This window comes from Hippichthys cyanospilos, chromosome 8, assembly GCF_059441005.1.
Source record: "Hippichthys cyanospilos isolate Australia breed blue-spotted pipefish chromosome 8, RoL_Hcya_1.0, whole genome shotgun sequence".
Lineage (NCBI taxonomy): Eukaryota > Metazoa > Chordata > Actinopteri > Syngnathiformes > Syngnathidae > Hippichthys > Hippichthys cyanospilos.
In genome coordinates this window covers 18,193,095-18,218,436 of record NC_142376.1, presented here as the reverse complement: position 1 = coordinate 18,218,436, position 25,342 = coordinate 18,193,095, and the positions used below count along the sequence as shown (strand labels likewise).

Genomic DNA, 25,342 nt, shown 5'->3' with positions numbered 1-25,342 from the left:
CAATAGCATATCGGCACTTCTGTGATTGACGTGTGACACCGGCCAATAGCATCTCCGTGAGTGAGACCGGGTGACCTTAATCGACCAATAGCATATTGGCGTCTCCTTGACTGACTGATAATTATTTGCACTTTTTTTTTAAACGGTTGGAATGTATTGACATCTTATTGATTAAAACACATTTAAATCTGTGACGATTTTTTGTCCTGCAATCGGCACACTTAATTTCATGTCAACTGTTTTTCCCGACGTGAATTGAGCACGGTGGAAGCGGAGAGGTGGTTGTGTGTGTTGCATTTACTAGGCAGCACACTTATGGCTTGTTCGAGCGTCAGTTCACCTTTGGTTACAACTCACAAAATTGCAACAATGACGCTGTCCCAATGCATATCGGGAGATCGCCGACTAACCTGACATGCAATCTTGTCTAGCAACCATTATATGGCGCTGTATCATCACCCGTAATAGGGTGCAGAGATTAACCTCTTGAGTTAATACGGGAACGCATATAGGCTATTGGTCTTACAGTGTTACAGTAACTCTTTCAGTCATGGTGCAAATCACGGAGATACTAAAACATCATCCTCTTATTTCTTCCTTTACCGCTGCTAGTAATTTTAGAAGCTATGTCTAACAGATAAAGTTTGCAAAGTCTTCAAAACATTCCGTTTTTCACTCATTTTGTCTACTTCCTTCCATCCTGTCCCATCAAGCTAGATAAAGGCGTTCGGCCAATAGCATATCGGCATTTCTGTGATTGACGTGTGACGCCGGCCAATAGCATCTCCGTGAGTGAGACCGGGTGACCTTAATCGACCAATAGCATATTGGCGTCTCCTTGACTGACTGATAATTATTCGCACTTTTTTTTAAACGGTTGGAATGTATTGACAATTAATTAAAAAAAAAACATTTAAACCAATGACAATTCTTTGTCCTGCAATCGGCACATTTAATTTCATGTCAGCTGTTTTTCCCTTTGGCTGTACAAACACTACACTTAAATGGTAATATATTTAGACACCGTGAGTGAGACAGTCAGTGTGAGATTGTAAGACCAATAGCGTTCACGTTACCGCCATAAGTATCTATTAATGATTGTAGATGACGCAACTGCTGAATATATTGACGCAGTTAGGCGAGAACATTTCTACATACTCAATGGCTGGTTTGACGGAATGCTCGCAAGACGAGAGGTTTGCTCGTAAGCGGAGGACAAAATTCTCCCTGATCCACGCTCGTAAGGCGAATTGTTCGCAAATCAGGGTGTTCGTAAGCCGGGGGCTGACTGTATATATATATATATATATATATATATATATATATATATATATGTATGTATGTATGTATGTATGTATATATATATATATATATATATATATATATATATATATATATATATATATATATATATATAAATATACAGTGGTACCTCGGTACTCGACCATAATCCGTTCTGAGGTGGTGGTCGAGCACCGATTTGTTCGAACACCGAAACCAATTTTCCCATAAGAAATAATGGAAAGTATGTGTGCACAAGTAAATGTGCACAAGCAGTACATGATAAAGATAAATAAAGCATTATAAACCATTTTGTATAATTTACTTACGTTTTGGAAAGTGGTTGATAGCATACAGGAATGGATGTGGAGAGGACGGGAGGGAGGGTTACTCCTTGGAAGGGGAATCCCCTTCCATGATGACGCTAGGTAACTGCGACGCGAGGTCCGACACTCGTACACCACGTTCATATTTTGCTATAATTTCCTTCTTCAGTTCAATAGTGGTCCTCACTGTTTTTCTCTTTGCCTTCCCCTTATCACTGTCTTTCTTTGGACCCATTATTAAGGGCTAGAGCAACATGACAAAGTTTAAATGCGGTAAGAAATACTCGAACAAACGTCTTACTCTGCTGGCGGTCTGAGTTGAACTGGCGCTTACCCGCTGGCCGAGAAGGGCCGAGGAGCGCGTTCGGGTCGGCTCGGCTAGTCGAGAACGGTCGAGCACCGATTTGGTCGAGTACAGAGGCGGTCGAGTACCGTGTGACTTCATTCAGAAAGAGACTTGTAATAGAATATTTACCCTGTGCTCACACTTTTGGTATTGTAAAATTAATAAATGGCCTCAGTTATACTGGATCAAGAATATATAAATGGTCATATGCAGAAGTCTTATAAAAAAACAATAAAATACAGCTTGGTATGCAAGTGTTTCTGCATGTTCTCTCCCTTGCGATCATAAATCTATTCAACTTGCTCTTAAAATGATTGTATTCTGTATTTCCTGATTAAGAGAGTTGCAAATTATTTTGCCTTGTGCAGCATCTGCTGTTACCAATCATGTTCTCAATACAAAGCATTTGTGGCACCCAGTCCTATAATTGCTCATAAATGCAAGGCGGAAGTCAGTTGTCCGCCTGTTAGTTTTTATTGCCAGCCATCCATTTTCAGTCTGCTTGTTTTTCCTGAAGTATCCTGTGAGAAATGTGGATGTTGCCTCTTCCTGAACTCATGAGTCACTGTCCTCCTACCACAGTGAGCAATGACAGCCTCTTGACATAGACAAAATGTCAGCACGTGACATGTTCATTGTACATTTGTGTTGTATGCAGATTGCGGAACCACAACGCATGTCTTCTTTTAGTCAGTTGTACAATGCAACATGCTTTCAAGAAATCTCTTTTCAATGGTTTTGATTTATTTACAATGCTTGCAACTCATTGCTCCTGCTGATAAAATATGCATTCTCACCACCACATAAAAAAATAGTTCAAATTTACACTGTGGAAAGTACTACATATGTCGACGAGCTACTTTACGCCCACGCCAAAACTCTGGAATACCATTCAAAATACCAACGGTGATAATCGACCTTTCAAACATCATGATACACAAACTTAACTTTGAACATTTACTTTATCATAAAAACTCAGTTTTAAGAGAGATTCAAATAAACATTACATAAATAAAGATGCCCTATATGTTCCCAAAAGCACTACTTATGTGCAATATAAATGCTAGTTCTCTAGCAACTCACATTCAGGTGATGTCAATGAAACAAGTAAAATAAATCCTGAAATAATTACATAAGCTATAAATAAAACACAATGTACTGTAGTGAATACATGAAATGGTATCTGAGATTCTCAGTGTAATTTATAATTAGTTTTTAAGACATCTACAAATGAAACCATGTTGAGCAATTAATAAATATAAGAGCCAACTATATTTCACCTGATGTTCATGTTGTACCAGAGCCTCTGTTTCTGGGAAGTTTCATTGGCAACCATGGTTGAAACACTGAACACTACTAAGTTTTATATCAGCTTGTATAGTATCAAATAAATGTACATCTTTCCCAAACATTAAACCGACTGTAATTTCTAATTTCTAAAGTCGCGAATACATCCCATTCTCATTTGTTTTCTTTCACGTTAGGCTTATCGCACGTTAACAATATGGTAGAATCTATTACTATGGGCAGTCACCAGCAAATTACAGTCAACAAGTCACATCCAATTGCTACTTCCTGGTTTCCTCATTGGGAAACATTTTGAGTCACCACATGTACTATACTATTTTATTTTTATGGAATAATGCAAAGCATCCTGGTGCGCATCGTGCCTTAGTTTGACCATTTTTGGTTCAGATCATTAAGAGTTAATACAACCAATTTTAACTTTGTTCTTTTAGGAATGTAATGAGATGCTTCAGGCTCCATCTTGTTGAGTTTCCACTCAAAAGGGTAAACTTAGAAGTCTGTTGGCCTTATCATCATAGACGTGGCCTTCAGTGAATATCCTGAGCCCTTCCAGTAGTACCATTTAATGCCGTTGAAGCGGTTGGAGTTTTGGCCTCGCTGGTAATACATGCCATTTAAATTGGACGGTCCACAAGCATCAAACCACCAACCTAGAACACAAATACAGAACAAACTATTCAATACATTCAGTGATGATTGGGAGTCTGAGAAAAGAGTATTTAGACGTTGACAAATTGTCGACTTTCAGCTTTAAGACCGTTTACAAAAAACAGTGCAATATGTCATTGGATCTTTTTTTTCTTTTTTTTTGTGTCTCTCCATTTGCAGGTTTACAAAAGTCTTGGAACAAAGTGACTAATTCCAAAATGAAAATCGCATTTGCAATAAAGTGTTTGGATGCAATTCCTTAGTGATGTAGACCTAGGACAGCACCAAATTCATCCCAGAAGGTACTTCCGTTTTCATGCTAGTTCACAATCATAAGTGAGCTGTAACAGCCACTTTTGATGACTGTCTCTAAATCCATTTCAGTTTTGCAGTCTGAAATTAGCCTATTTGGGGGTTGTGGATATTCTTTGCTGACCTAGAACATGTAGTCTGTTGTTTTCACTTTTCCAACTTGCTTTTAAAACGTGTCATTTACTTAAGGATTACCTTTGTTTATACAAAGATTTGGTCTTTCATGATGGACAGCTTCATATTGCTTGACCCTAGTCTCTCTTTTTTTGTCTCTCTCAGTGGAGTTGTGAGTGATATGCTTTGAGAGTCCCCTGTGTGAGACCCCTCATGGGAAAAAGTACAGGGTTTGGGTTTTCTTGCTTTTATGCTCATTTGACAGAGCCCTAATGCAGAGGCAGGCAACAGCAAATTCTGGCAGCAGAGTCACTTACAAGGCAGTGGAGGGAGAACCTTTAAGATACAAAAGGAGAAAGAGAAAGCTCTGTTCCCAGGCTCTTTAATGTCAGCGGTTGTAGTGGCTGAATTCCCTCAAGAGTTGATCCGCGATTAACTCTGTCTAATTGCGCTCTTTGGCCTGGCCAGAAGGAACAGCAGTCCTCATAATGTCCTTCCGAGATTTGAGGAAAGTGCCGAAATACATTTAGGCGAGTGGGGAATTTAAATATTCTGGCATCCATCATTTTTTAATGATTTGGCTTTTAACTAATGTGTACAATTGCAGACTGCACATTCTATGAGAGTGAGTTTCTTACCTCCTGTTGTCAGTTGCGAGCATTTGCAAACACATTTGTCATTGTCTGCATCCTTTGTACTGAAATCACTTCCTGGCTGACCAATGCTGCTTATTTTGCCCGCTGTTCCACTGTAGCCTTTAAGGTGTATCCTGTAGAGTGGAAAAGGAAGAATTAAGGAAGTAGAAGAAGGAAGTCAATAACGCTTGTTCCTCAAAATACAACTGACATGCCTTCTGATAACAAACAGCCGCTATGACTTGCGGGGTTGTGGGAATTGATAGGACTGGATTTTATGCATTTATGCTTTTACATTTACCCCCCCCCCCCCCCTTTTTTTTTTAAGTCAACAGTTATTGATCAAACTACGTGATAAACCCACCTATTAATAGCTATATAGACGTGGGGCCTATATGGAACCAGCATCTGACATTGAAGATGTTCAACATTTAACCATCGAAAATGCGTAAAATGGTGCTAATACAACATTGCAATTTTGGCTCTCAATTTTGGACTCATATTAACTTAAATTATCATTGCTCAATCAAAATATTTAACTAATGAAGCAAACACTTTTTTTTTTTTTAAATTGAAGCAATTAATAAAACCATCAAAGTACAATATGTGTAATTACTATCAATGTGAAAAAATGTGAGGCTGTAATCAATGACACATGAATGGCGCAATGAAAAAGAATCAAAGATTTATGAAGTCATAACCCATTCCTTGTTACTTGGATTAAGCGGAAATAATGTATGACGTAAATGCCACCAAATGAACGTTGCATTTACCACCCAGATGAGTTCGATGGATGTTGTGAGCTCCACTTACCTGTAGTTTTGTCCTTCACTATCAAGTGAGAATTGGTCATACTGGGAGAATGCAGAGTTTCCTTCCCAGTCACTCAATTGGATCCTGAGGCTATAGGACTGTTGACTTGTCAGCCTAGATACAAATTCATTTCCTAACCAAAATTCACCTAAAGGATCTCCAAAGCCCTGCACAAAAGCAAGAAAGCAACTTTAAGCAAGCCTCCCTCACCAGAGGAGCTACTTCGAGAATTTGAAAATGAACCCGTCACCTAGGCAATATTTTTTGCTTAAGGAGGGTATTTCCACTTCGCTGCTCCTTACCTTTTTATACTCTTGCCACGTACGGTGAAAGTCAACACTGCCATCAAAGCGTTTTTGTAGTATTGTCCAGCCACCGGCTTCTGTTTCCATGTCACAAAAAGCCTGCGCACACATAAAAAATGAAAAAATAAAAGTTACTTCATTACTTGTTTGAACGTTAGAAGCTTAAAAGTTCACTATTAAACTTTGAAAAGTGCATGGTATCTAAGGAGATCACTGCTTTAGCTAAATCATGCACATCATTGGAGTTGTCCAGACATTTAGTTTCTTAGGTGTTTGAAAGTCCAATCCAAAGCCACCATGTGTGCTACATAAGCAACGACACAAGATGATGTATTTCTTTGCACAATTTTGCATTTTGCCTTGAACACAGCACAGGGAATTGTTATCTGACAAACATGTGAGAGAACATAGATCATACGCATTTTTTTTTAAAGTCAGCATTATGGTTGGTTGTCATTTGTCTGTGATCTGTATTGAGTTTATATTTTCACACATGATTGTGGTCTCATGTCTACAATGCAATGCATTTATGTTTTACGTTTCAGTCCAAATTATGGTTAAAAAATGTCATTGTTTCATGAAACAAATCACATAAGCAATGGAGGAGACAGTTTGGTCAAACACAAAAAATATATCTCTTTGTTAACTTGGTCAAAACAGGCCCATTAAAAAAATGTTTTTGGTATCTGTAGATGTCAATAGCAGTGAATGAATACGTTAAAAAATTAATTGACTGGCTCATTGGTTTCTTCTGCTTACCTTCTTTTACTCGGTTGTTATAATATTATGGAGGTTTTCATTTTACAAGGAAAAATGTAACAATGTACTTCACCTTCATTTCCACAGTAGTATTGGGTAATGTGAGAGTATAAACCCCACTCTTTCTGCTTCCTGACTTGTAGACAGCAGCACAGTCCATAAATGTGGAGGGAGTATCCTGCATCATGGCAGTTTTTGTCTCTGTGATGTAAGAAAGTCTGATTTGTATGGCAGCACAAACCTGTTGATTTCCCCAAACTCAAACAGTTTTTTTTTTTTCAGTCAAAAACTTCACTCTCAACTCATAACTTCTGCATAGTGCATCGAGTGTAATGTTGAGATTATCACACATGACAAAACACAGACACACATTTTTGGAAATCTTGCATGCTACTCGTAAGAGATGCAAGGATGAATGAATTAATCACCAACTAATTTTTACTAAATTAACTGATGAATATGTTTGCTAATTAATAATTTTAATACTTAAAATTGTCCAAATGCTCTCAATTTCAGCCCCATGACTAGAAATATTCCATTTTCTTCAGTCCTGAATGAAAGCATATGATTGTTATTGTTGAATTAACAAATTAATTGATTAATATTTTTGGTAATCGATTAATCGAGACTTGAAATTGTCCAAATGCTCACAATTTCATCCCCTTGGTTGCAAATATTCCCAGATTTCATTAATCCTTCATGAAAGCAGATAATTATCATTATTGAATCAAATTAAGACATTTGCTAACATCTGCAATTACTTTGGAAAGCAATGTTCAACAATTTTTGCAGATTTTCTGACATGCTACAGATAAAAAGCAGCAACAAACACTTTTTTTTATTTCATCATTAAAAAATGTCCTTTTTAAAGGATGGATTTTTTTTTCCAAATCCATTTGAACAACAAAATAATCAACAGATTAACTGATTAGTCAAGTTAGTGTTTGCTGCAGCCTCACATCGTTTCTATTAGACAATGCTGAAAAAATGGCACCTTTGCTGCAGAGTGAAATATTCAGTGTAAAGCTTGTTTAACCATGTTTTTATGTTAAGACCAGTGTACACATTTTTCTGTATCAGAGAAGCAACTTGCACCACATATCAGAAAGCCAATTTTCATCCCAAATCCAACTATGTGTGTAAATTTACTTTCCTCAACACACAGCCATGAATATTTAAATGGAAATAAGTTTTGAGCTGTGATAATGATTGTGGTCTGACTTGTTCAGTTTGAGTAAATTTAGCTTAAGTGATACGAATACATGATGTTGACGGGAGGAGCATCGAGTTTAGTTAGTAAACTTCTAAAAAAAAATCTTGCGGTCTCTTTTTGGTGACCCACCTTGAGTTGTGCTAGTGGAGAAGGTGTGAATTAGGTGGTTCACAGTCTCCAGCAGCTCCTGTTGCTGATGCTGCAGGATGCTGTTGTTGGTTGACACCCTGAGCAGCTGTTGCTCCAGCTCGCCAATAATGGCTGTCTGCCTCTGTATTAGGATTTGAAGCTGCTCCTTTTCTATTCGAAGAATCTTCTGCTCCACCTGCCTCTGCTCCTCCAACTCCTTTACTTTCTTCTCCAGTAAGCTGAGACGGTCAACAATTTTAGTTACTCTTTTAAAACGTGATTGTTGTCTCATGTTTTTGTTTTTTAAATTTCAAGTATTCTGTCATATCCTCACCTGTTTTTGTCGTTCAGCTTATTAATTTCATTTGTTTGGACAAAAACTTGTTTTTCCAGTTTATTTGTCGACAAAGAATTCTCAAGCAGTTGCCGCTCAAGTCGAGTTGTGTGATTAATAACCTTGAAATACAAAAGGATATCAAACCACAGTCTATTTGTTTGATGATGAGGAAAAAATGCGTAAATGTGTGTCCATTGAGCTAAGCAGCTTTTACAACACAGAAACTCTCGCGGGAGCGTTGTTGCTAATGGTGATGCGCAGATCAAAGTAAATCACGAGCCCAGAGTGTTATGAGCTATGTGGGCCACTGGGGAAAGGGTATGTTACTAACAACGCCATGGTGAAATCCTCGTTACAAAAATAGGAAATTGGCTCTCTAAAGTACTTGTGATGCGAAAGAGTGCAGTGTGTTGGTTGGTGCTGCTTGCGTTGGAATGGTGTTAAGATGACTGCGATCCGCCTGCGGTTTTAAAGCAAAGCTCTCTCCTCCCCTACAGTGAAAAAGACTTATCAGGTTTGACTTTCAAATATGTCGTAACTAGTCTGTACTGTGCTGATTTGTGTGCCTTTTTTTTTGTAGAATTATTTCATTACAAGCTTACTTTGCACCTCTCGAGTGAACAAACAGGCATTTGTGAAATGGAAAAAATGTGACAGGAAAGCAACTAAATTCCAGTGGAGCAGATGTACCTTAACTTTGGAAAACTTTCAAAACCCATGTATCCCCACAGACAGTATTGAACTTAATTCTCAGGTTGAGCACCTTGCTGCTTATTTCCCAGATTGAGGAAACTGAACTCAGCAAAAAGTATCTTGTTTACGTGGAATCTACTGGTGCTTCTCCAATGGATCGGTTGATGTGTTTGAACAGACGGATGTCTGATTGTGACAAACTGATAGACTCTTTCTGTGGGAATACAAGTGTGCTAATAACAGGAAATGCTGTGCTGTTGGCTCACATAAGGTTATTAATGTTAAGCGAGAATAATAAACTGACATGTCGATTCCTGTTTATCCCCTTACATTTGAACAATGTATCTGTATATAATTTAATGTGCTGTAACACACGCAACATTTTATTTTAATCAGACTGAAGTGTTAACATTGGCTTTATGAACCAATATATTAGTTTTGTTTTGTTGAGGCATGCATGGAAAATTATATGACCAGATTTTGGTTTTTTAGTTAGTTAAGCAGTACATTAACGTTTTGATGAAAAATGTATTTTTATTATTAATTTCCCCCCAACATAATAAGTAACGCACCAATGTTGCGACAAGTTTCTCCAAATATACGCTGCTTGCATTATTGTACAGGAAGACTGGATCTTCGAGTTTTGTATTTCATTGCTTCATTTCTTTCTCATATTTGATTTACATTTCATTCCAAATAAGCAAGAGCAAAAAAGGAAATTTGTGCGTGGTACCACTACCATGCCTCAGACTGATTCGTCTCCTAAGTGTTACGCCATTAGTAGTAGGGATATATATACAAAGCAGAACTCACCTGTGCCTCCACATTGGTCAGTTTCCTTGTTTGTGCTGCAGTTTGACTGAGCAGGTTTGTTCCTATTTCAATCATTGTAGCCGTATGATTCTGAACTGCACTTTGTTGGATTTGGACCATATCCTGCTTCATGCTTTCTTGGATGTAATTCTGTAGCTGTGAACAGGTTTTGAAGGTTAGAAATGTTTTTGTTTGGGAAAACAATGGGGAATGACTGTAATTCACACAAAAGCACAGAGCGGAACGCCATCTCTAAGGACAAAACAATCCATGCTCACCGGAGGGAGCAGTCTGACTAGCAACTAACCGCAATTTTCATATTAACCAGATTTTCTTTACCTTTCTGTCACAAATCCTTGCCTTTAAAACTACTGCTGTACCAATTTATTACACTTTCAATTTAGTCAATAAGCATAACGCAGGGGTCACCAACACAGTGTCCACGGGCTCTTGGTTGACCCCTAGAACCACATCAGTTGCCCATCAAAGTCTTCTAAAAATAACTCACCCATGATGGTAAATTTTGAGTTGATATGGAAATAGGGTTGTCCATTAACATTTAGAGGTGCAGTTGAAAGTAATTTTGAGACATTATTTAAGACGTGTGCATCAAACCGATAGCCATATGAATGAACCAGTCTTTAGCCTCAAGATGCGGGAAAGGTCACTGTTTTAAATTTAACTCAATATGTTCTTATGTACCTTACGTTATTCCAGATTTAGACCAAGACCAATCATTAAGTTATTTCCTGCATGGTCTTCCTGAGTGCCAATCAGGTCACAAGACTCGTAAACAGGATGGAAGTGTTGAGTGAGGAGTTACATCCTTCATGACACCATGACGTAAATATATATTTTCTCTGTCTGCATGTAGTTAGATTTTTTTTTTTATCGACGTCTTGAAGCTTCTGTTGTGTTTTAGTTGCTCATCATCTCCCGCCAGTCATTCCTTGTGACACATCCATATTTGATGAGCGGCCTTTTAAATTTGTGTCAGGATGTCTTGTTTACAGCTAATGATCTAATCAGTTGTTTATTCCGCTTGCCTCCGAGTCATCGAGAAAAAATGTCTGTGTTCCTCAGTCACTCCACAAACGTGACATCACATTTCCCCAGCTAGTCATATGCAAAACAAACGTTTAAGAAATGAATTCCAAACATTCTTTAGTCATTATTTGCGTTTAGTACTGATTATTATTATTATTATTATTATTATTGTATAGTAATAATAATAATGCATCACCTTTACACTTTTACAGCCCTCTGGACAATCAGACGCTTTACATTAAACAGACATTCTTCTACACATGAACAAATTACGTTCCAGATGGCCGTGTATTAGATGAATTTGGTCGTTAATTGTTGGATTAAAAAAAAAAAAAAATCAGCTGAAAAAAAACCCTAATCAATCGGAAAAAAGCACTGTTGTTTACATCGAGAGCTGCTCTGGCAGGAAAAGATCGTCAAGTCGATCATTGTCACTTATCATGCTCGTGCGAGGAACTTCTCAATAAAAGCGCACTAAGGCCATTTGTGTTATACACTTTTTGCTATGGTACAGTTAATTTGAAGCAATGGCTGGTTCTCAGCTCATTTCTTATTTAACTCTATTGGAGAAGATTGGCACATAGCGGTTTCTAACTTTTCACTGTGTTTCTTAGCACTTCTAACCCATACCTATTAGTTACTGCCTGGTAACTTTATATCCTGTCTTGGTCATATGACTCTTTGTTTAACGATAACACAGCAGAAGAGCTGAGCTTTATTGGGCACCCCTGTACTATACTATCAGCAGTGGAACAGCGTACTTGATGGAAGGTTTGTTTACGATTGCTGCTCCGGCGATGGTATCACAGAAAAGTGGTAAATACAAAATCTGATTTTTATAGGCAGCTCTGTTCGTATCTACAAATGTTCGTAAATCGAAGGTTCGTATGTAGACGAGCGTCTGCACACATTATTCATGCACTCACACATTCATATGTTGTGGTGGTAAATTATGTCATGTAGCCACAGCTGCCCTAGGGCAGGCTGACGGAGGTGTGGTTGCCATTTTGTGCCTACAGCCCCTCCGACCGACCACTGGAGGCAAGGTGGGTGAAGTGTCTTGCCCAAGGACAAAACGACATATAACTCGGACAGAGCGGGAGTCAAATAGCCGAGCCTTCGGTTACTGAGTCACGGCCTCGTATTGGCACATACGCTTAACCCCCCCCAACACGGGCACACATACACTTTATAGCTTTTCCGAACTTGAGAGTGGCTTTGCCAAGTACGTTCTTCAGCATTGTCTTTCTTTAAAGAGGTGCAATACTTATATCTTGAACAAAATGTTAAATTTGCACGATAAATTAGACTGAAGAAAAGATGTTTGTAGCAAGTCCATCTGTTGAAGTGACAGCCATTGCAAAGTGGTTATGATTTGTTTGAGTATCTCAGCTGGTGCAAGTATGCTTGATCAAGGCACATAAATAACTCCCACCAACATTTCACTATGGTGTCTGCTTTCATAATGAATTACATCCAACTTAGATGTGTGAACTACACATAATGTTAAATCAATGACATGAGTTTCCACCAAGCTGTGATTCACCTTATTTTAGTACTGTATGCATCTGTAGTCTCAATACTCAATTCTGTACAATTCTGTGTGCTGTAGTAAGTGGAGCTCTACAAACTGCTGTCTAATGATTGGTTCATTCAAAAGGAAAACGATCAAAGCAGAGAGCGCCATACAATAATGGGGAACAAGACACTCCTTTTTGTTAACAAGAAGTCAACAGTCTGCCTAAGGGCTGCACAATCAATCGAATTTTAATCGTGATCACGATATTGGCCGCCACGATTAAGCTGATCCTCGGCTATATTAACATTTAAAAAGTCAAGCACTTTTTTTTTTTTTATTACAACTCAAATCACGTAATTTGCAGTAAACAATGTGCTTGGTTTCAAGTAGGCTTATTTTTTTCATTGGTTGGAACTCAGCAAGCAAGTTAACTGTTGCCCTGTGTGCCAAGTTTTTTGCCATGTCTTGTGAATTTGTTTTATTTACTATTTATTTCTTTTAGTTTATTATTATTTGTAAGTATCAAGCCTTGAAGCCTTGTTTACGTGATGCTTGTTTTAAAAAAAAAAAAAGGCACTAAATAGACATTTTTTGACCAAATTTTTTTACCATTTTTGATGAATAATCGTGATTTCAATATTGACCAAAATAATCGTGATTATTATTTTGGTCATAATCGTGCAGGCCTAGTCTGCCCCTCTACAGAGCCTGGTTCTATTTTTACTTATTTATTTTTTTTATTCTATTGATCAATCAATTGGACACCATGCTGTTTACGTAGACGATACAAAATTCGCCATCCTACATTCAGTAGCGATACTTCAGTCACGCAAACGTTTAGCTCATCCGAATTGTACTGTGACATGCTAGACTGTAACATGAAGTGTAAACGTATTGCATTTATTTTTCAATTTGGTGAGCTGCTGTGGTTTACTTCCTTAAAGAACATACAGTAACATGATTTCCCTACTGTGCTATTCTGTGGAAAAGCTCTTCGCTTGCATTTTTAGGACAATGAATTTTTGCACTCAAGCTGTGAAGGGCTCTTGTCTGGTCCTTTTTATTAAACACACTCTTAAGAGGGAATGCAGAGAAGGAGGTCTGCTCTTTTGTATCACAAGAAAGGGCTCGGTGAATTGAATGGACATATGCATGCCAAGACACCTGCTTGAGAATTTCGTCACTTCATGAGACTTAAGGGCCATTCACAAAAAATGAAATTGTGCTCTTTTTTTCTAACATTTAAAAAGTGAAGGTGACTACTTTTTGGGTGCCATAAAGTTGTTCTCATCAACTTCTATTTACTGTTTATAGCATTTCTAAACTGGAGATCATTGCCGATTACCATTATAACTGCACCACATGTATTTTCCAAAGTTTGTAATATTGTCTAATAGATGTGTATGTGCTGTGTTTGGCCAATACATTGAGAGAAGGCCATGCATTGGAAATTTATCACGTTCTATTCTATGAAGGTAGTCCAAAATAATGGCTACTACTGTCCATAAACAATGAAAGATGAAACTTTATAGACCAATGCTATCTTTATACAAATACTAATTTCAAGTACTTTTACAATAAAGCTAAACTTGCAGGTGATCCAAATAAAATGGTTTAGAAAATTCTATTGCAATTCCTCAATTATTTAAAAAAAAAAGTGATCAATAATTCAGTTGCAAAATAGTCGTTTTCTTCCGCTCTGAGTTCAACCTGAATGAGGACATTTCCTAAAAGGTTTAGCTAAAAATCAGCTTATCGTGTCAAGCATCTTAGCGATAAATTCCATAGCTGAAGTTGAAATGGCTTGGCTCGCCAAATGCTCATTCTGCTCTTAATGAGCAGACAGGACTTTACCTTAAGTAACCACTGCGTGTTGTTCTCCATGACCATCTCCAGCTGTTCCAGCCTGTGAGTTGACTCGTCATTGTCTGCAGGCCCATCTTTTTGAACTGGATAATTGTAGCCGCTGCTGGGACTTTGGCAGTTGTCCTGCTCAGGGAGCAGAAAGGTGTAGCTGCATGGCCCGTTTTGAATCTGATATTGTCTCTTACCCACAGTGCTGTCCGAACTCGTCCGGTACCCCCTCCCCACATTTAGACAGGGACATAAAACGAACAAGACGACATACAACATTTTCAATGATCTTTCCTCTTCTGAGTTTGTTGTGCGGCAAAAAAAGTTTTTCTTTCTGATGTTACTTTTCCCAGTGGCATTCAACTGTAAATCCCATTTGGCTTCTGCAGAGTCCTTGTGTAACCTTTCAGTCAGAACAAAGAAACATTAGAAATCAGAAGATCATTCCCGCAGTTTACCGGTGCCAGACTGCATGTGCGCGTTTTTTATCAAGGCTCCAGCCACTTGTTTGAGCTGCCCTCGACACCCCCAGATTCGCTAACTGTGAGTTTAACCACGCCCCCTTCCATGTGGCCACTGAGTGAAGAACGGCTTCTATTATAATGCACACTGACAACACATAGAGGCAGATGCACAAACTACACATTCTCTACTATATCCTACACAATGCCCACGTGTTTTTCCCTCTTCTGCTTAAACAGCTATGCAGGATGCAGCTGTCTCCAGCACTGTTATATTCAGTGGCAGCCATCAGTCCATTGAAAAATATTTGTGAGTCCTTGAGAGAAAATGGCTTCTTTGTTTTTTTGTTGTTTTTTTTTTGGTTATTTATTTATTTATGTATTTGTTTATATATCTTTTATCATTTGAAAAATTCAGTTTACAAATGATCAATTTCTCTTACAATTACTTGCCTATTTTTGTTTTTAAAAAAAATTATGTAGAGTTTCAAATTTGTGCTTCAAGATTTAAATAATGATGCTTAAAAATATATATCTCATAAATATAATATTAGGGGACGGCTCGGTGGAGCAGTGGTAAGCATGTCAAGGAGGAGGAGGCAGTTGTATAGGACCTACTAAATTGTCCTTAGGTGTGATTAGGTGCATGAATGGTTGCCCGTCTCTGTGTGCCCGGCGAATCGCTGGCATCCAGTTCAGGGTGTCCCCTGCCTACTGCCCATAGTCAGCTGGGATAGGCACAAGCAAGCCTGCGACTCTTGTGAGGATGACCAGCTCTAGAAAATGGAAGGATGTATAATCACTAGCAGACTGGTTTGCACGTCCGTCTCTCAGGGGTTGTGGGTTTGCTTCCGGCGCCGGCCTGTGTGGAATTTGCATGTTCTCCCTGAGCCTGTGTGGGTCTTCTCTGGACACTTGGGTTTCTTCCCACATTCCAAAAAACATGCATGGTAGGTATATTGGGAACTATGAACTGTCCTTAGATATGTTTGTGAGTGCAACTGGTTGTTCGTCTTTGTGTGGCATGCGATTGGCTCGCAACCAACCCTTGGTGTACCTCGCCCACTGCCCAAAGTCAGCTGGGATAGGGTCCACGACGCCTTCGACCCTCATGAGGAAAAGCGGCAAAGATAACTGGGTAGTGAATCTAGATGGAAATGCCTCCCTTTTTACTCTGAGAAGGGCACCAATTATTGGAGGTATTGGAGGTACAAGTGACCCCCTTACAAGTTTTTACAAGTGTATGTGTGTGTAAGTAAAACAAGAATCAAGATTACTTTCCAGTCCATATGTACAGCAATTGTCATTATGAAATTTAAGGCGTAGATAAGACTGCTTATATATGCTGCATATTTTATACTGATCCAGATGGCCAAGGTGTGCACAAAAGAAACAGCACAATGTCCATTGTTTTTTTTTTGTTTTGTTTTGCTTTTTTGGGGTGGGTGGGGGGGGTGGGGGGGTTGCTGTGCTCCTCTGCAACTTTGGTTGCCTTGTTTTTAATTTCCCAAATCAAATGTATTCATTCTGTAAACCACTTGCCTCATTGTGTTAGTGGAAAACCAGAGCCTATCTCTGCTGAAAAGTCTGATACAAGTTGTACTGATTTCCACCAATCACCAAGCATCAGAGTGATATAAAGAGTATTATTGTTTCAGGACCAAATTTTCTCACAGATATAATAGTTTGAAAAAAATAATACAGCTGAGATCAGATGATCAGATGCCAGCTATTTACTGAGCGTGCTAATGTTATGAGAGACAATATTTTCAAAAAGCCTTGTCACCAGCTTTTTTCTTTTGTTGTGTTTTTGAAAATGAAGCACACTGGTGTTTGCATTTTGCCAGGTGAATCCTCAGAAAAACAAAATCTACTTTTTACCTCAGTTGCAGTGTTAATGTTGCCGCTTTGCTTGTGTGATATTACAGTATGTGCAGTTTTGTCCTGGCAAGAATGTTCCTTAATAACATTCTTTAGGCGTTTGTCACAGGAGATTCCCCCATAAGCCCTCCTGCACTAAGGCACTAATTTTCTGTAATCTCTCACACTTTAGTGTGACCTACAACTTGACAACATTACTTTCTTTGGGCTGTACGGTTCACAATTAGTAAAATGGCAGAACAGAATTGCAGGAAGTCAGTTGATGCAGTATTCTGTAACGAGAGAAAATACTTTAATATTAAGGCACATTACAGAAGAGGAAACGCATTCAGTCATTCCCCAAAAACAGTGATGTTGCAAATGTTCATGTGGTTGCTTTTGTGACCTTCGGCTTCCCCCTTCATATGTTATGAGTGAATCAGAATCACTCTAACTACTGGTATTGAAATCTTATTTCCAATGTTTCTTGCAGGATTGAATTTTTACTAACATGGGGCTCTGTCTTCTGTACTGAACACCTGTACAGGTTTCTCTTGCTTCTCTTGCAATGCATTATGTATTTTAAGTAATCATTACATAGGTATTTATGGACACTGAAAATATTTTTTTCTTCAAACAGAAAAAGCTCATCCATGCCAGTCTGAGCATTTTTTTTATACTTGTAACAGGTATAGTTCATTCAAACTGATGATACTGTCATGATCAGTTTAGAATCTGTATGTACATTTGGAAAAGGTGGTATAGTGGTCATCTTGTAGCTGGAAGCTCCTAGGTTCGATTCACGGTCAATGAACCAATTATTTTCCATGGCAACGTTGCCTGCATGAATGAGGGGAGATTGCAGTTGTCCTTGGAGTACTTGTCTATTTATCTGACAATCCATTGAGCCACACGAAAACAAAATGGCAAAATAACATTCCAAACACAAAGGCAGGTTTTTAACTTTTTAACCTGCAAATGACGTGCAAAATACATGACATCTAAGCTATACTAAGCTTGTTAAGAGGCATTTTCTTGTTGTGACGAATGGAATCCCTGCATATTTAAATAGTTTTTAAATAAATCCTGGATGTTTTCATGTGTTTTCAACACTAACCCTTGCAGGTGTTAGACATATGACCTATTGTCACAAGCAATGGAACTTTGCTGCTTTCAATACTTGTCAGTCTTGAGCACAAACACTATTTCCAAGTGCCAAGGTTCTGCGCAAAACATGTTATTCTTGCTTGAACGGTAACAGTTGTGAGTTGTTTGTGTGTGTTGTTACTATAACCTTTTATTATGTTCCATGTCTTCCTATTATGAGCTTGAATGATTTTTTTTTTTTTTTCCAGACGTATTTAGTCACACAATAGGACCCCTATTAAGTAGTGAGTCGCTCCCCTGCAAGTGCACAATATGGGTTCATATTAGGCTGACCCTGAACTCCTCGGGTCTATCCTTGATTACTTGGTGTAAAATAAAACCGGTGTGAACACTTACAAAGGGCTAAAAGCCTTAACGCTTGTTTCCTGGCATTCAACTCGCAATAGTGCAGATTGTCCCATTCAGTTTAGTAAGTGACCCTTGATGGATACCCAACAAGCCTGTGGTGAGAGCTCTGAACTTCATTCACTAATTCCAGGAAAACTTTCTTGATGTGTTGTCAATTTGTGGTCACTCTTAGAATCCTATGGCTTTTAGGCCAGCACAGCTTATGTGCATTTTTTTTTTTTTTACTAGCCACAAGGGTGCACTCTCTGGGTAAACAAAGGGAGGCAGAAGACACTATTGAAGTATTGATTTTGCCTTTAAACCGCTATTTTACTCAACACCAGGGGCACGCTCCACTAGTAAACCCCCCAACCATGTTACTGTTGTATTGGTGCTATAGTCTCAGTGTGTCATGTTGAAAATATGTTGATGCTGCTCCTTTTTCTAACCATGCAGATATTTTCAATCTGTGTTGAAGGCATGATGTTGCTGTACCCTGGCAGTTTAAAAAAAAAAAAGAAAAAACATTACCAAAATTTAAAAAAACCTGTACCGTCTTTCTGCGTAAATATCATATTTTTCAATCAGCTGCTTATTGTGAAATGCAGACTATACCTAATTAAAATGTATTTTCTGTGAAATTTTTGATGGTGCAGCTTTTCGCTGATTCAGCTTAAATATGGCACTTACAGTACAAAATGATAAAATCCAAATGAGCTACCTATGTTATTTATTGTATTATATAATATACATCCAATACTTTATATGTATAAATTGCATAATTCCAGGAACCAATATACTGCATATGTACAGTGAGGCATATAACAGGCATATGACTGCCTATCTGTAGCCAATCTGCATATCAATTTTGACTGTCACTAATGATTATTTCACCTGTCGATTAATCAGTGATTATTTTTCAATTAGTTGACTAATCGCTAAGCATGGGACGAGATACAAATCCCACGAGATTAGATACGTCACGAGATTGAGTCGGAGAATGAGATCTGATGAGATTTTGCACAATTTTTTAAATAAAATTATTGCTAATTTAAACTCTTCAATTTGAAAAGGTTTCATTTTTATTGAGCAGGCTGCAATAAACGTTAAATGTTTTTTCTATGCTGCTTTAATAACAAAGTATTCATCTGAGATCTCAGGATATGCGAAAATCAACAAAATAAAACACTTCCTTTTCACATGCTGCTTCAAGAAAAGTTGCAACTGAACTCTTTCATAGTTGAACATGAAAAAAAAATCATGTTTAAAGTGTCAAACATTAAACAAAAAACACATTAACAGTGACAAATAGCGACATGCCAACTGATGTCACTGAAATGGCAAGGTGCACTTTTGAAAGCATTTAAAGGAATCGGTCATGATGGCAAAGCTACAGGTACTTCATGGCATCAATGACCTCCGCTTTGATTTTCTTGTAAAGTGTTGGAACTACTGTACGACTAAAGTGATGTTGAGGAAACGGGTGGTGTACAGGATGGTGTATTGGTAAGAATACAGATATAGGGATTGGTTGAAGAGACTCGTTACTCAGTTTAAAGATGGTTAAATGATGACTGATCATATAGACATATGCAGATGATGGACACAGATGTTTAACTGCAAAAGATAAGACACAGAGTCTCAAATTGTAGAATAACACTATCATAATCGACGTTGTAGGGCCCCTAATAAAGACCCTATATCACATGTAGTATGAGACAAAAGTATGGGTTTGTGTTTCAGTCTATGACCTAACAATAATAGGTACAGGTCATATTATGTAAATTATACATATAAGTAAAAGGAATAACATTAAAGCATTAACATGCAGATGAAAACACTATAATATGTGACATAGAAGGCACAGCGATTAAATTGTAGACGTGATTATGCAAATAACTAAACACTTGTAACTGGTGAATAAGAACATACAACATTTTGAGCCTTTTATACAAGCTTAGTTGCCCTCCATTGCACTTCTGGCTCAATGCCTAAAAAAAAGTGAAAAGGAAATTAATCTTGTGGCGTTCAATCTTGCGAGATTCTCATGGCGTTTGATCTTGCGAGATCTCGTCAAATCCCTACTAATGGCGATTATTTTTTCCTTGTAATTAGTTAAAGCTCTGATGCGGATTCCAAATAACCTCATGAGCCCTTTATTTCCCCTCAAAGACAATACAGTATATTTAATTACACACATCTTTTATACTATCATGTTTTTTATTCAGTAAAAACTAATATAAACATGTAAATAAAACTAATTAAAATGACTCAAATAAAAGTGTACGGTACGTAAACGTTTTTTTTTTTTTAAGAATACATATTAAAGAGTGCTACTTCGTTTGCTTCATTACTATAACCATGAATAGTACATTTGTACTGTAGAACATTTGCAGCTTTCACACGGAACAATGAACAAGAATCCATTCGTACATAAGTACCAGCCCAGTAGTATAATCAAGTACAGTCGACCCCCGGCTTACGAGCACCCTGATTTACGAACAATTCGCCTTACGAGCGTGGATCAGGGAGATTTTAATCCTCCGCTTGCGAACAAACCTCTCGCCTTACGAGCATTCCGAATAATCCAGCCATTGAATTTGTTGTAATGTTCTCGCTTAACTGCGTCAACAAATTTAACAGTTGCGACATCGTGAACGCTATTGGTCTTACAACGTCACACTGACTGTCTCACTCACGGTGTCTAAATATAATTACCATTTAAGTGTAGTGTTTGTACAGCTAAAGAGAAAAACAGCCGACATGAAATTAAATGTGCCGATTGCAGGACAAAGAATTGTCATTGGTTTAAATGTGTGTTTTTTTTTAAATTAATTGTCAATACATTCCAACCGTTTAAAAAAAAAAGTGCGAATAATTATCAGCCAGTCAAGGAGACGCCAATATGCTATTGGTCGATTAAGGTCACCCGGTCTCACTCACGGAGATGCTATTGGCCGGCGTCACACGTCAATCACAGAAATGCCGATATGCTATTGGCCGAACGCCTTTATCTAGCTTGATGGGACAGGATGGAAGGAAGTAGAGAAAATGTGTGAAAAACGGAATGTTTTGAAGACTTTGCAAACTTTATCTGTTAGACATAGCTTCTAAAATTACTAGCAGCGGTAAAGGAAGAAATAAGAGGATGATGTTTTAGTATCTCCGTGATTCGCACCATGACTGAAAGAGTTACTGTAACACTGTAAGACCAATAGCCTACTTGCGTTGCCGTGTTGACATTGAGCGTTAATCACTGCATCCTTTTACGGGTGGAATTTCAGTGCTGTTTAATGGTCGTTCTACATAATTGCATGTCATGTTAGACGGCAACCTCCCGACATGCTTTGGGACGGCGCCCTTGTTGCAATACTGTGAGTTGAAACCAACATTGAGCTAATGTTCGAATAAGCTATAAGTATGGTGCCTAGTCAATACAACACACACACCCTCCCCTCCGCCTCCACTCAGCTCAATTCACGTCGGGAAAAACAGCTGACATGAAATTAAGTGTGCCGATTGCAGGACAAAGAATCGTCACAGGTTTAAATGTGTTTTAATCAATTAGATGTCAATACATTCCAACCGTTTAAAAAAATGTGCCAATAAGTATCAGTCAGTATCAGTCAGACGCCAATATGCTATTGGTCGATTAAGGTCACCTGGTCTCACTCACGGAGATGCTATTGGCCGGCATCACACGTCAATCACAGAAGTGCCGATATGCTATTGGCCGAACGCCTTTATCTAGCTTGATGGCACAGCTGGTTGGGATGGAAGGAAGTAGAGAAAACCCTGACTGAAAAAGTTACTGTGACACTGTAAGACCAATAGCATGTCTGGTTTATAGTGTTGACTTCTGCTTATCTCAGCTCAAGTCACATCTTTCCAAAGGTAAAAGTCGTTATTCCTTTGTATTTGTCATTTAATGAAACTGTACAGTAGATTATGTGACTCAATATTAATATATGTATACAGCGTGATGTTCTTACCTAAGGCTTCTGCGCGCGTTGCACGCATTCACGAATTAACATGGGTTTGGATTGCCCGCTATACGAGCAATCCGAGATACGAACGTAGCCGCTGAACGGATTAAGTTCGTAACCCGGGGGCCCACTGTATAAGTACACGTAAATACACAGTTCTTCGCCCTTTGTCTTACGAGAGTAATATCGTCCAGCTAATTCGATAGCGTTGTCTGGTGTTCCACTGTGCAACCATGTTTCTGTGAGTAACATGGAGTTGCGGTCCTAAATTTATTGTGTTTTGTAACTCAGTCACAACTCATCAATTTGTTCAGCACTGACCGTATATTAGCGAGGAAAAGACCCGAAAGGAGCAGGAATATTACTGCTAGATTGCTCAATCTGAAACTGACACCAAGCCTCGCATTGTGCATGCGCCACCGCCATGTTGCCAGATCAGTGCTTTGGCTTACGCCGCCAAGCGCGTCTAATTTTTCTTCTGGGGATGTTAAAGTAGTGAAGGAATGGGGTGACGAAGGGAAAAGACTAACATCTAACTTCCTGTGAAGCGTCCCAATGTAAGAAAACACGCACCAGAACTGAAAAGAGCAAATGACTTGTAAAATAAATAATCGACGTTGTAGACAACGTCAACTATTCGTGACAACTATGATATAAAGCAAGTGACAAATTTCAGGACAAACGAGTTGTTTTTTGGGTTTTTTTGTAACTCACTGCCTTTGACAGGCAGCAACGACATCAATTGCATAAAACTTGGGAGGGCTGGCAGTGACTCAGTTAATCCCCTTAGAGCAGGGGTGTCCAAACTTTTTGCAAAGTGGGCCAGATTTGGTGTGTTAAAAATGTAGGGGGGGGCAACCTTGGCAGGCGTTCTTTACATATAACAGCAATTCATTTAAATACATTTCAGCGAGCCGTTCTGTGTTTAACATTTGCTTTTTTTATTTTCATTTCAGCTATCTTAAGCATGTGTTTTGGTTAATTTGAAACATGCATATCAAAAATGAATTGACATTAAATATTAAAATTGAATATTCACTTCACTTTTTTTAACACTTTAACTTTTTTGTAACAGTTAAACAGAAGTAATTGTACTCTTGGGTGAAAATTACATCTCAAACATAAAAACGTATCTCACCATGGCAGGCAGTTTAATATTTATAGAATTTTTAAACACAATAACAGAGAAATGAGCAATCGTCAACAAGTGCAGGGCTCATTTAAAATATGAAATTAGTAACTAAATGTTGATTGGATTTTTAAATGGTTATTACTCTGGAGAGAAAAAAAAAAAAAACGTTTTCAGACTTATTGTGAATGAAAAATGTCTTGTCCGCAAAGGCCAGGTGTGGCTCTATGGCAGTAGTATGGATGCGCAAGATGTCTTGTAAGTGAGAGTCCGGTAGCCGTGTCCTCACACGGCTCTTATTTAAGTATAACCGAGAATGTCTCCTCACACAAATACGTCGACCCGAACAATCTTAGCATTTCTTACCAAATGCTCGAATCTCTCGGGAACTTGTCCTTATCCAGCTGTCAGTAAAAGTTGGCGATATAAAGCTGCCGGTGCTGACCGCAGCTCACTGAGTCACAGTGCAGCGCAACTTTCCTCCTTTTGTTGATTGTCGCCATTTTAGAAAATTATTGGCTCATACAGTCAATTACTCATATACTAATTTGCTGTTCCTATTTGAGCCTATATACAGCAGCATTTAGCACGCCGGTAACAGCGCTGCTGCCCAATGTATTAATTCTCCATGCGGGCCAGACGTTATTGATTTTATGACGGAGGCTGCGGGCCGGATGGAAATTGACCCCGGGCCGCATTTGGCCCCCGGGCCGGACTTTGGACGTGTCTGCCTTAGAGCTACCAACACTCCCTTTGCAAGCTACTGGTAGCTCATAATCAACCAAACCGCCCCCCTGATAAAGGCCCTATATCACATGTAGTAATATACAAAAGTATGGGTTCGTGCTTCAGTCTATTCAGATGTTTTATTTTATGATTTACTATTGTATTTTCAGTTAATTTCATATTTGGAACACTGACTATCTGTTCCTAGATCTGCCGTCTTCAGCGGCATCTCGCTTCCGGGGACTACCACCAGCAGGACCTGTTCCAAGACCAGCCGCCCATATTTGTGTCCCAGCATTCCCAGCCACCTGCTTCCTCTTTGGTAGAGCTGATCCAGCTGTGCGGGGGGACAGTCTGCAAAGCTGTGCGTCAGGCCGGAATCTTCATTGGGAGATACAGCGGCAGGAGACCGGTGGGAAGTAGGATACTGTCTGAGCAGTGGGTTCTGGGTAAGATGATTTATGTGTTGTGCTTCATTAAAATGACCACTGATGACTCTCACTTGGGAATTTGTAGTTTAATTGTTGTTTTTTTCTGTGCTTCCATTTCAGACAGCATCACTCATTTCCAGCAACTTGATTATGATCATTATGACCTGGCTTGAGAGATGCTCAATATGTTGCAAACTTGTGCTGAAGATACTGAATTTTCTCATCGTTTGTTCTTCTAGTAGAGGCCAAATGCATCATTCTTTTACAAGAAATGATCACCTCTCTGAAATACAATTACAATACTTTTTTTTTTTCCATCTCTGAAATATGAATTAACTTTTTGTCTGTGGTTACACATGGACAAAAAGTTTCAGTACATTTTACCTTTGAGTCGTTTACATGGTACCATCGAAAAACTGTTTGTGAAACATGGTGCCTCTGGCGGTGAAGTATGTTTTTATTAAGACATTTTTCTTTAATTCATTTTGTTTCATTTCATAACTTGTGAATTGTCAGACCGAAAGCGATGTTGGTTCAAGATACCTACCGAGTCTTCTGTCAGCTAATAAATATTGATATAAGTGCTATTTTCTTATTTACTGCAGTAGGGATAATGAAACAAGTTCATCAAAATGTCAGGTTTTTGTGATAAACAAAACAGTACATATTGCAATCTCTGAATGATGAATGAATAATTATGCCACATTTTGAAATAAATCAGTCTGTCAGATTGAAAAATGAGCTCAGTGTAATGTGAATTATGAGTGAAGTGTTATACCAGCATGCAGGTGAGGAAGAAGTCA

The 25,342-nt window shown here is 38.5% G+C and overlaps 2 protein-coding genes across 7 annotated transcripts in view; one reads left to right on the top strand and one right to left on the bottom strand.

The window, feature by feature from the left end:
- The window catches only part of mcph1 (microcephalin 1), a 35,265-nt gene extending 10,045 nt beyond the window's left edge, over positions 1-25,220 (top strand). For 4 of the 5 annotated variants that reach the window (XM_088421914.1, XM_088421911.1, XM_088421913.1 and 1 more), the window contains 2 exons: positions 24,317-24,557; positions 24,660-25,220. In XM_088421914.1, coding sequence (XP_088278040.1) covers positions 24,317-24,557; positions 24,660-24,712 — 294 coding nt within the window. In that variant the 3' untranslated portion in view covers positions 24,713-25,220. Of the gene's footprint in view, positions 1-4,089; positions 4,212-24,316; positions 24,558-24,659 lie in introns of those variants that run through there. The other variant, XR_015866439.1, reaches the window with a different exon arrangement.
- On the bottom strand, positions 2,494-14,929 carry angpt2a (angiopoietin 2a). Of its 2 annotated transcripts, XM_088421916.1 has the most exons (10): positions 14,650-14,929; positions 14,453-14,587; positions 10,033-10,188; positions 8,524-8,645; positions 8,190-8,428; positions 6,921-7,048; positions 6,086-6,187; positions 5,784-5,950; positions 4,974-5,104; positions 2,494-3,911 (listed from the first exon to the last, which is right to left on the bottom strand). In XM_088421916.1, the coding sequence occupies exons 1-10, from the start codon at positions 14,689-14,691 to the stop codon at positions 3,751-3,753; spliced, it is 1,383 nt and encodes a 460-aa protein (XP_088278042.1). In that variant the 5' UTR covers positions 14,692-14,929; the 3' UTR covers positions 2,494-3,750. The 2 variants fall into 2 exon arrangements, with proteins under 2 accessions (XP_088278042.1, XP_088278041.1); XM_088421915.1 differs by having other exon boundaries at positions 14,453-14,929.
- Positions 25,221-25,342: the final 122 nt, after the last annotated feature.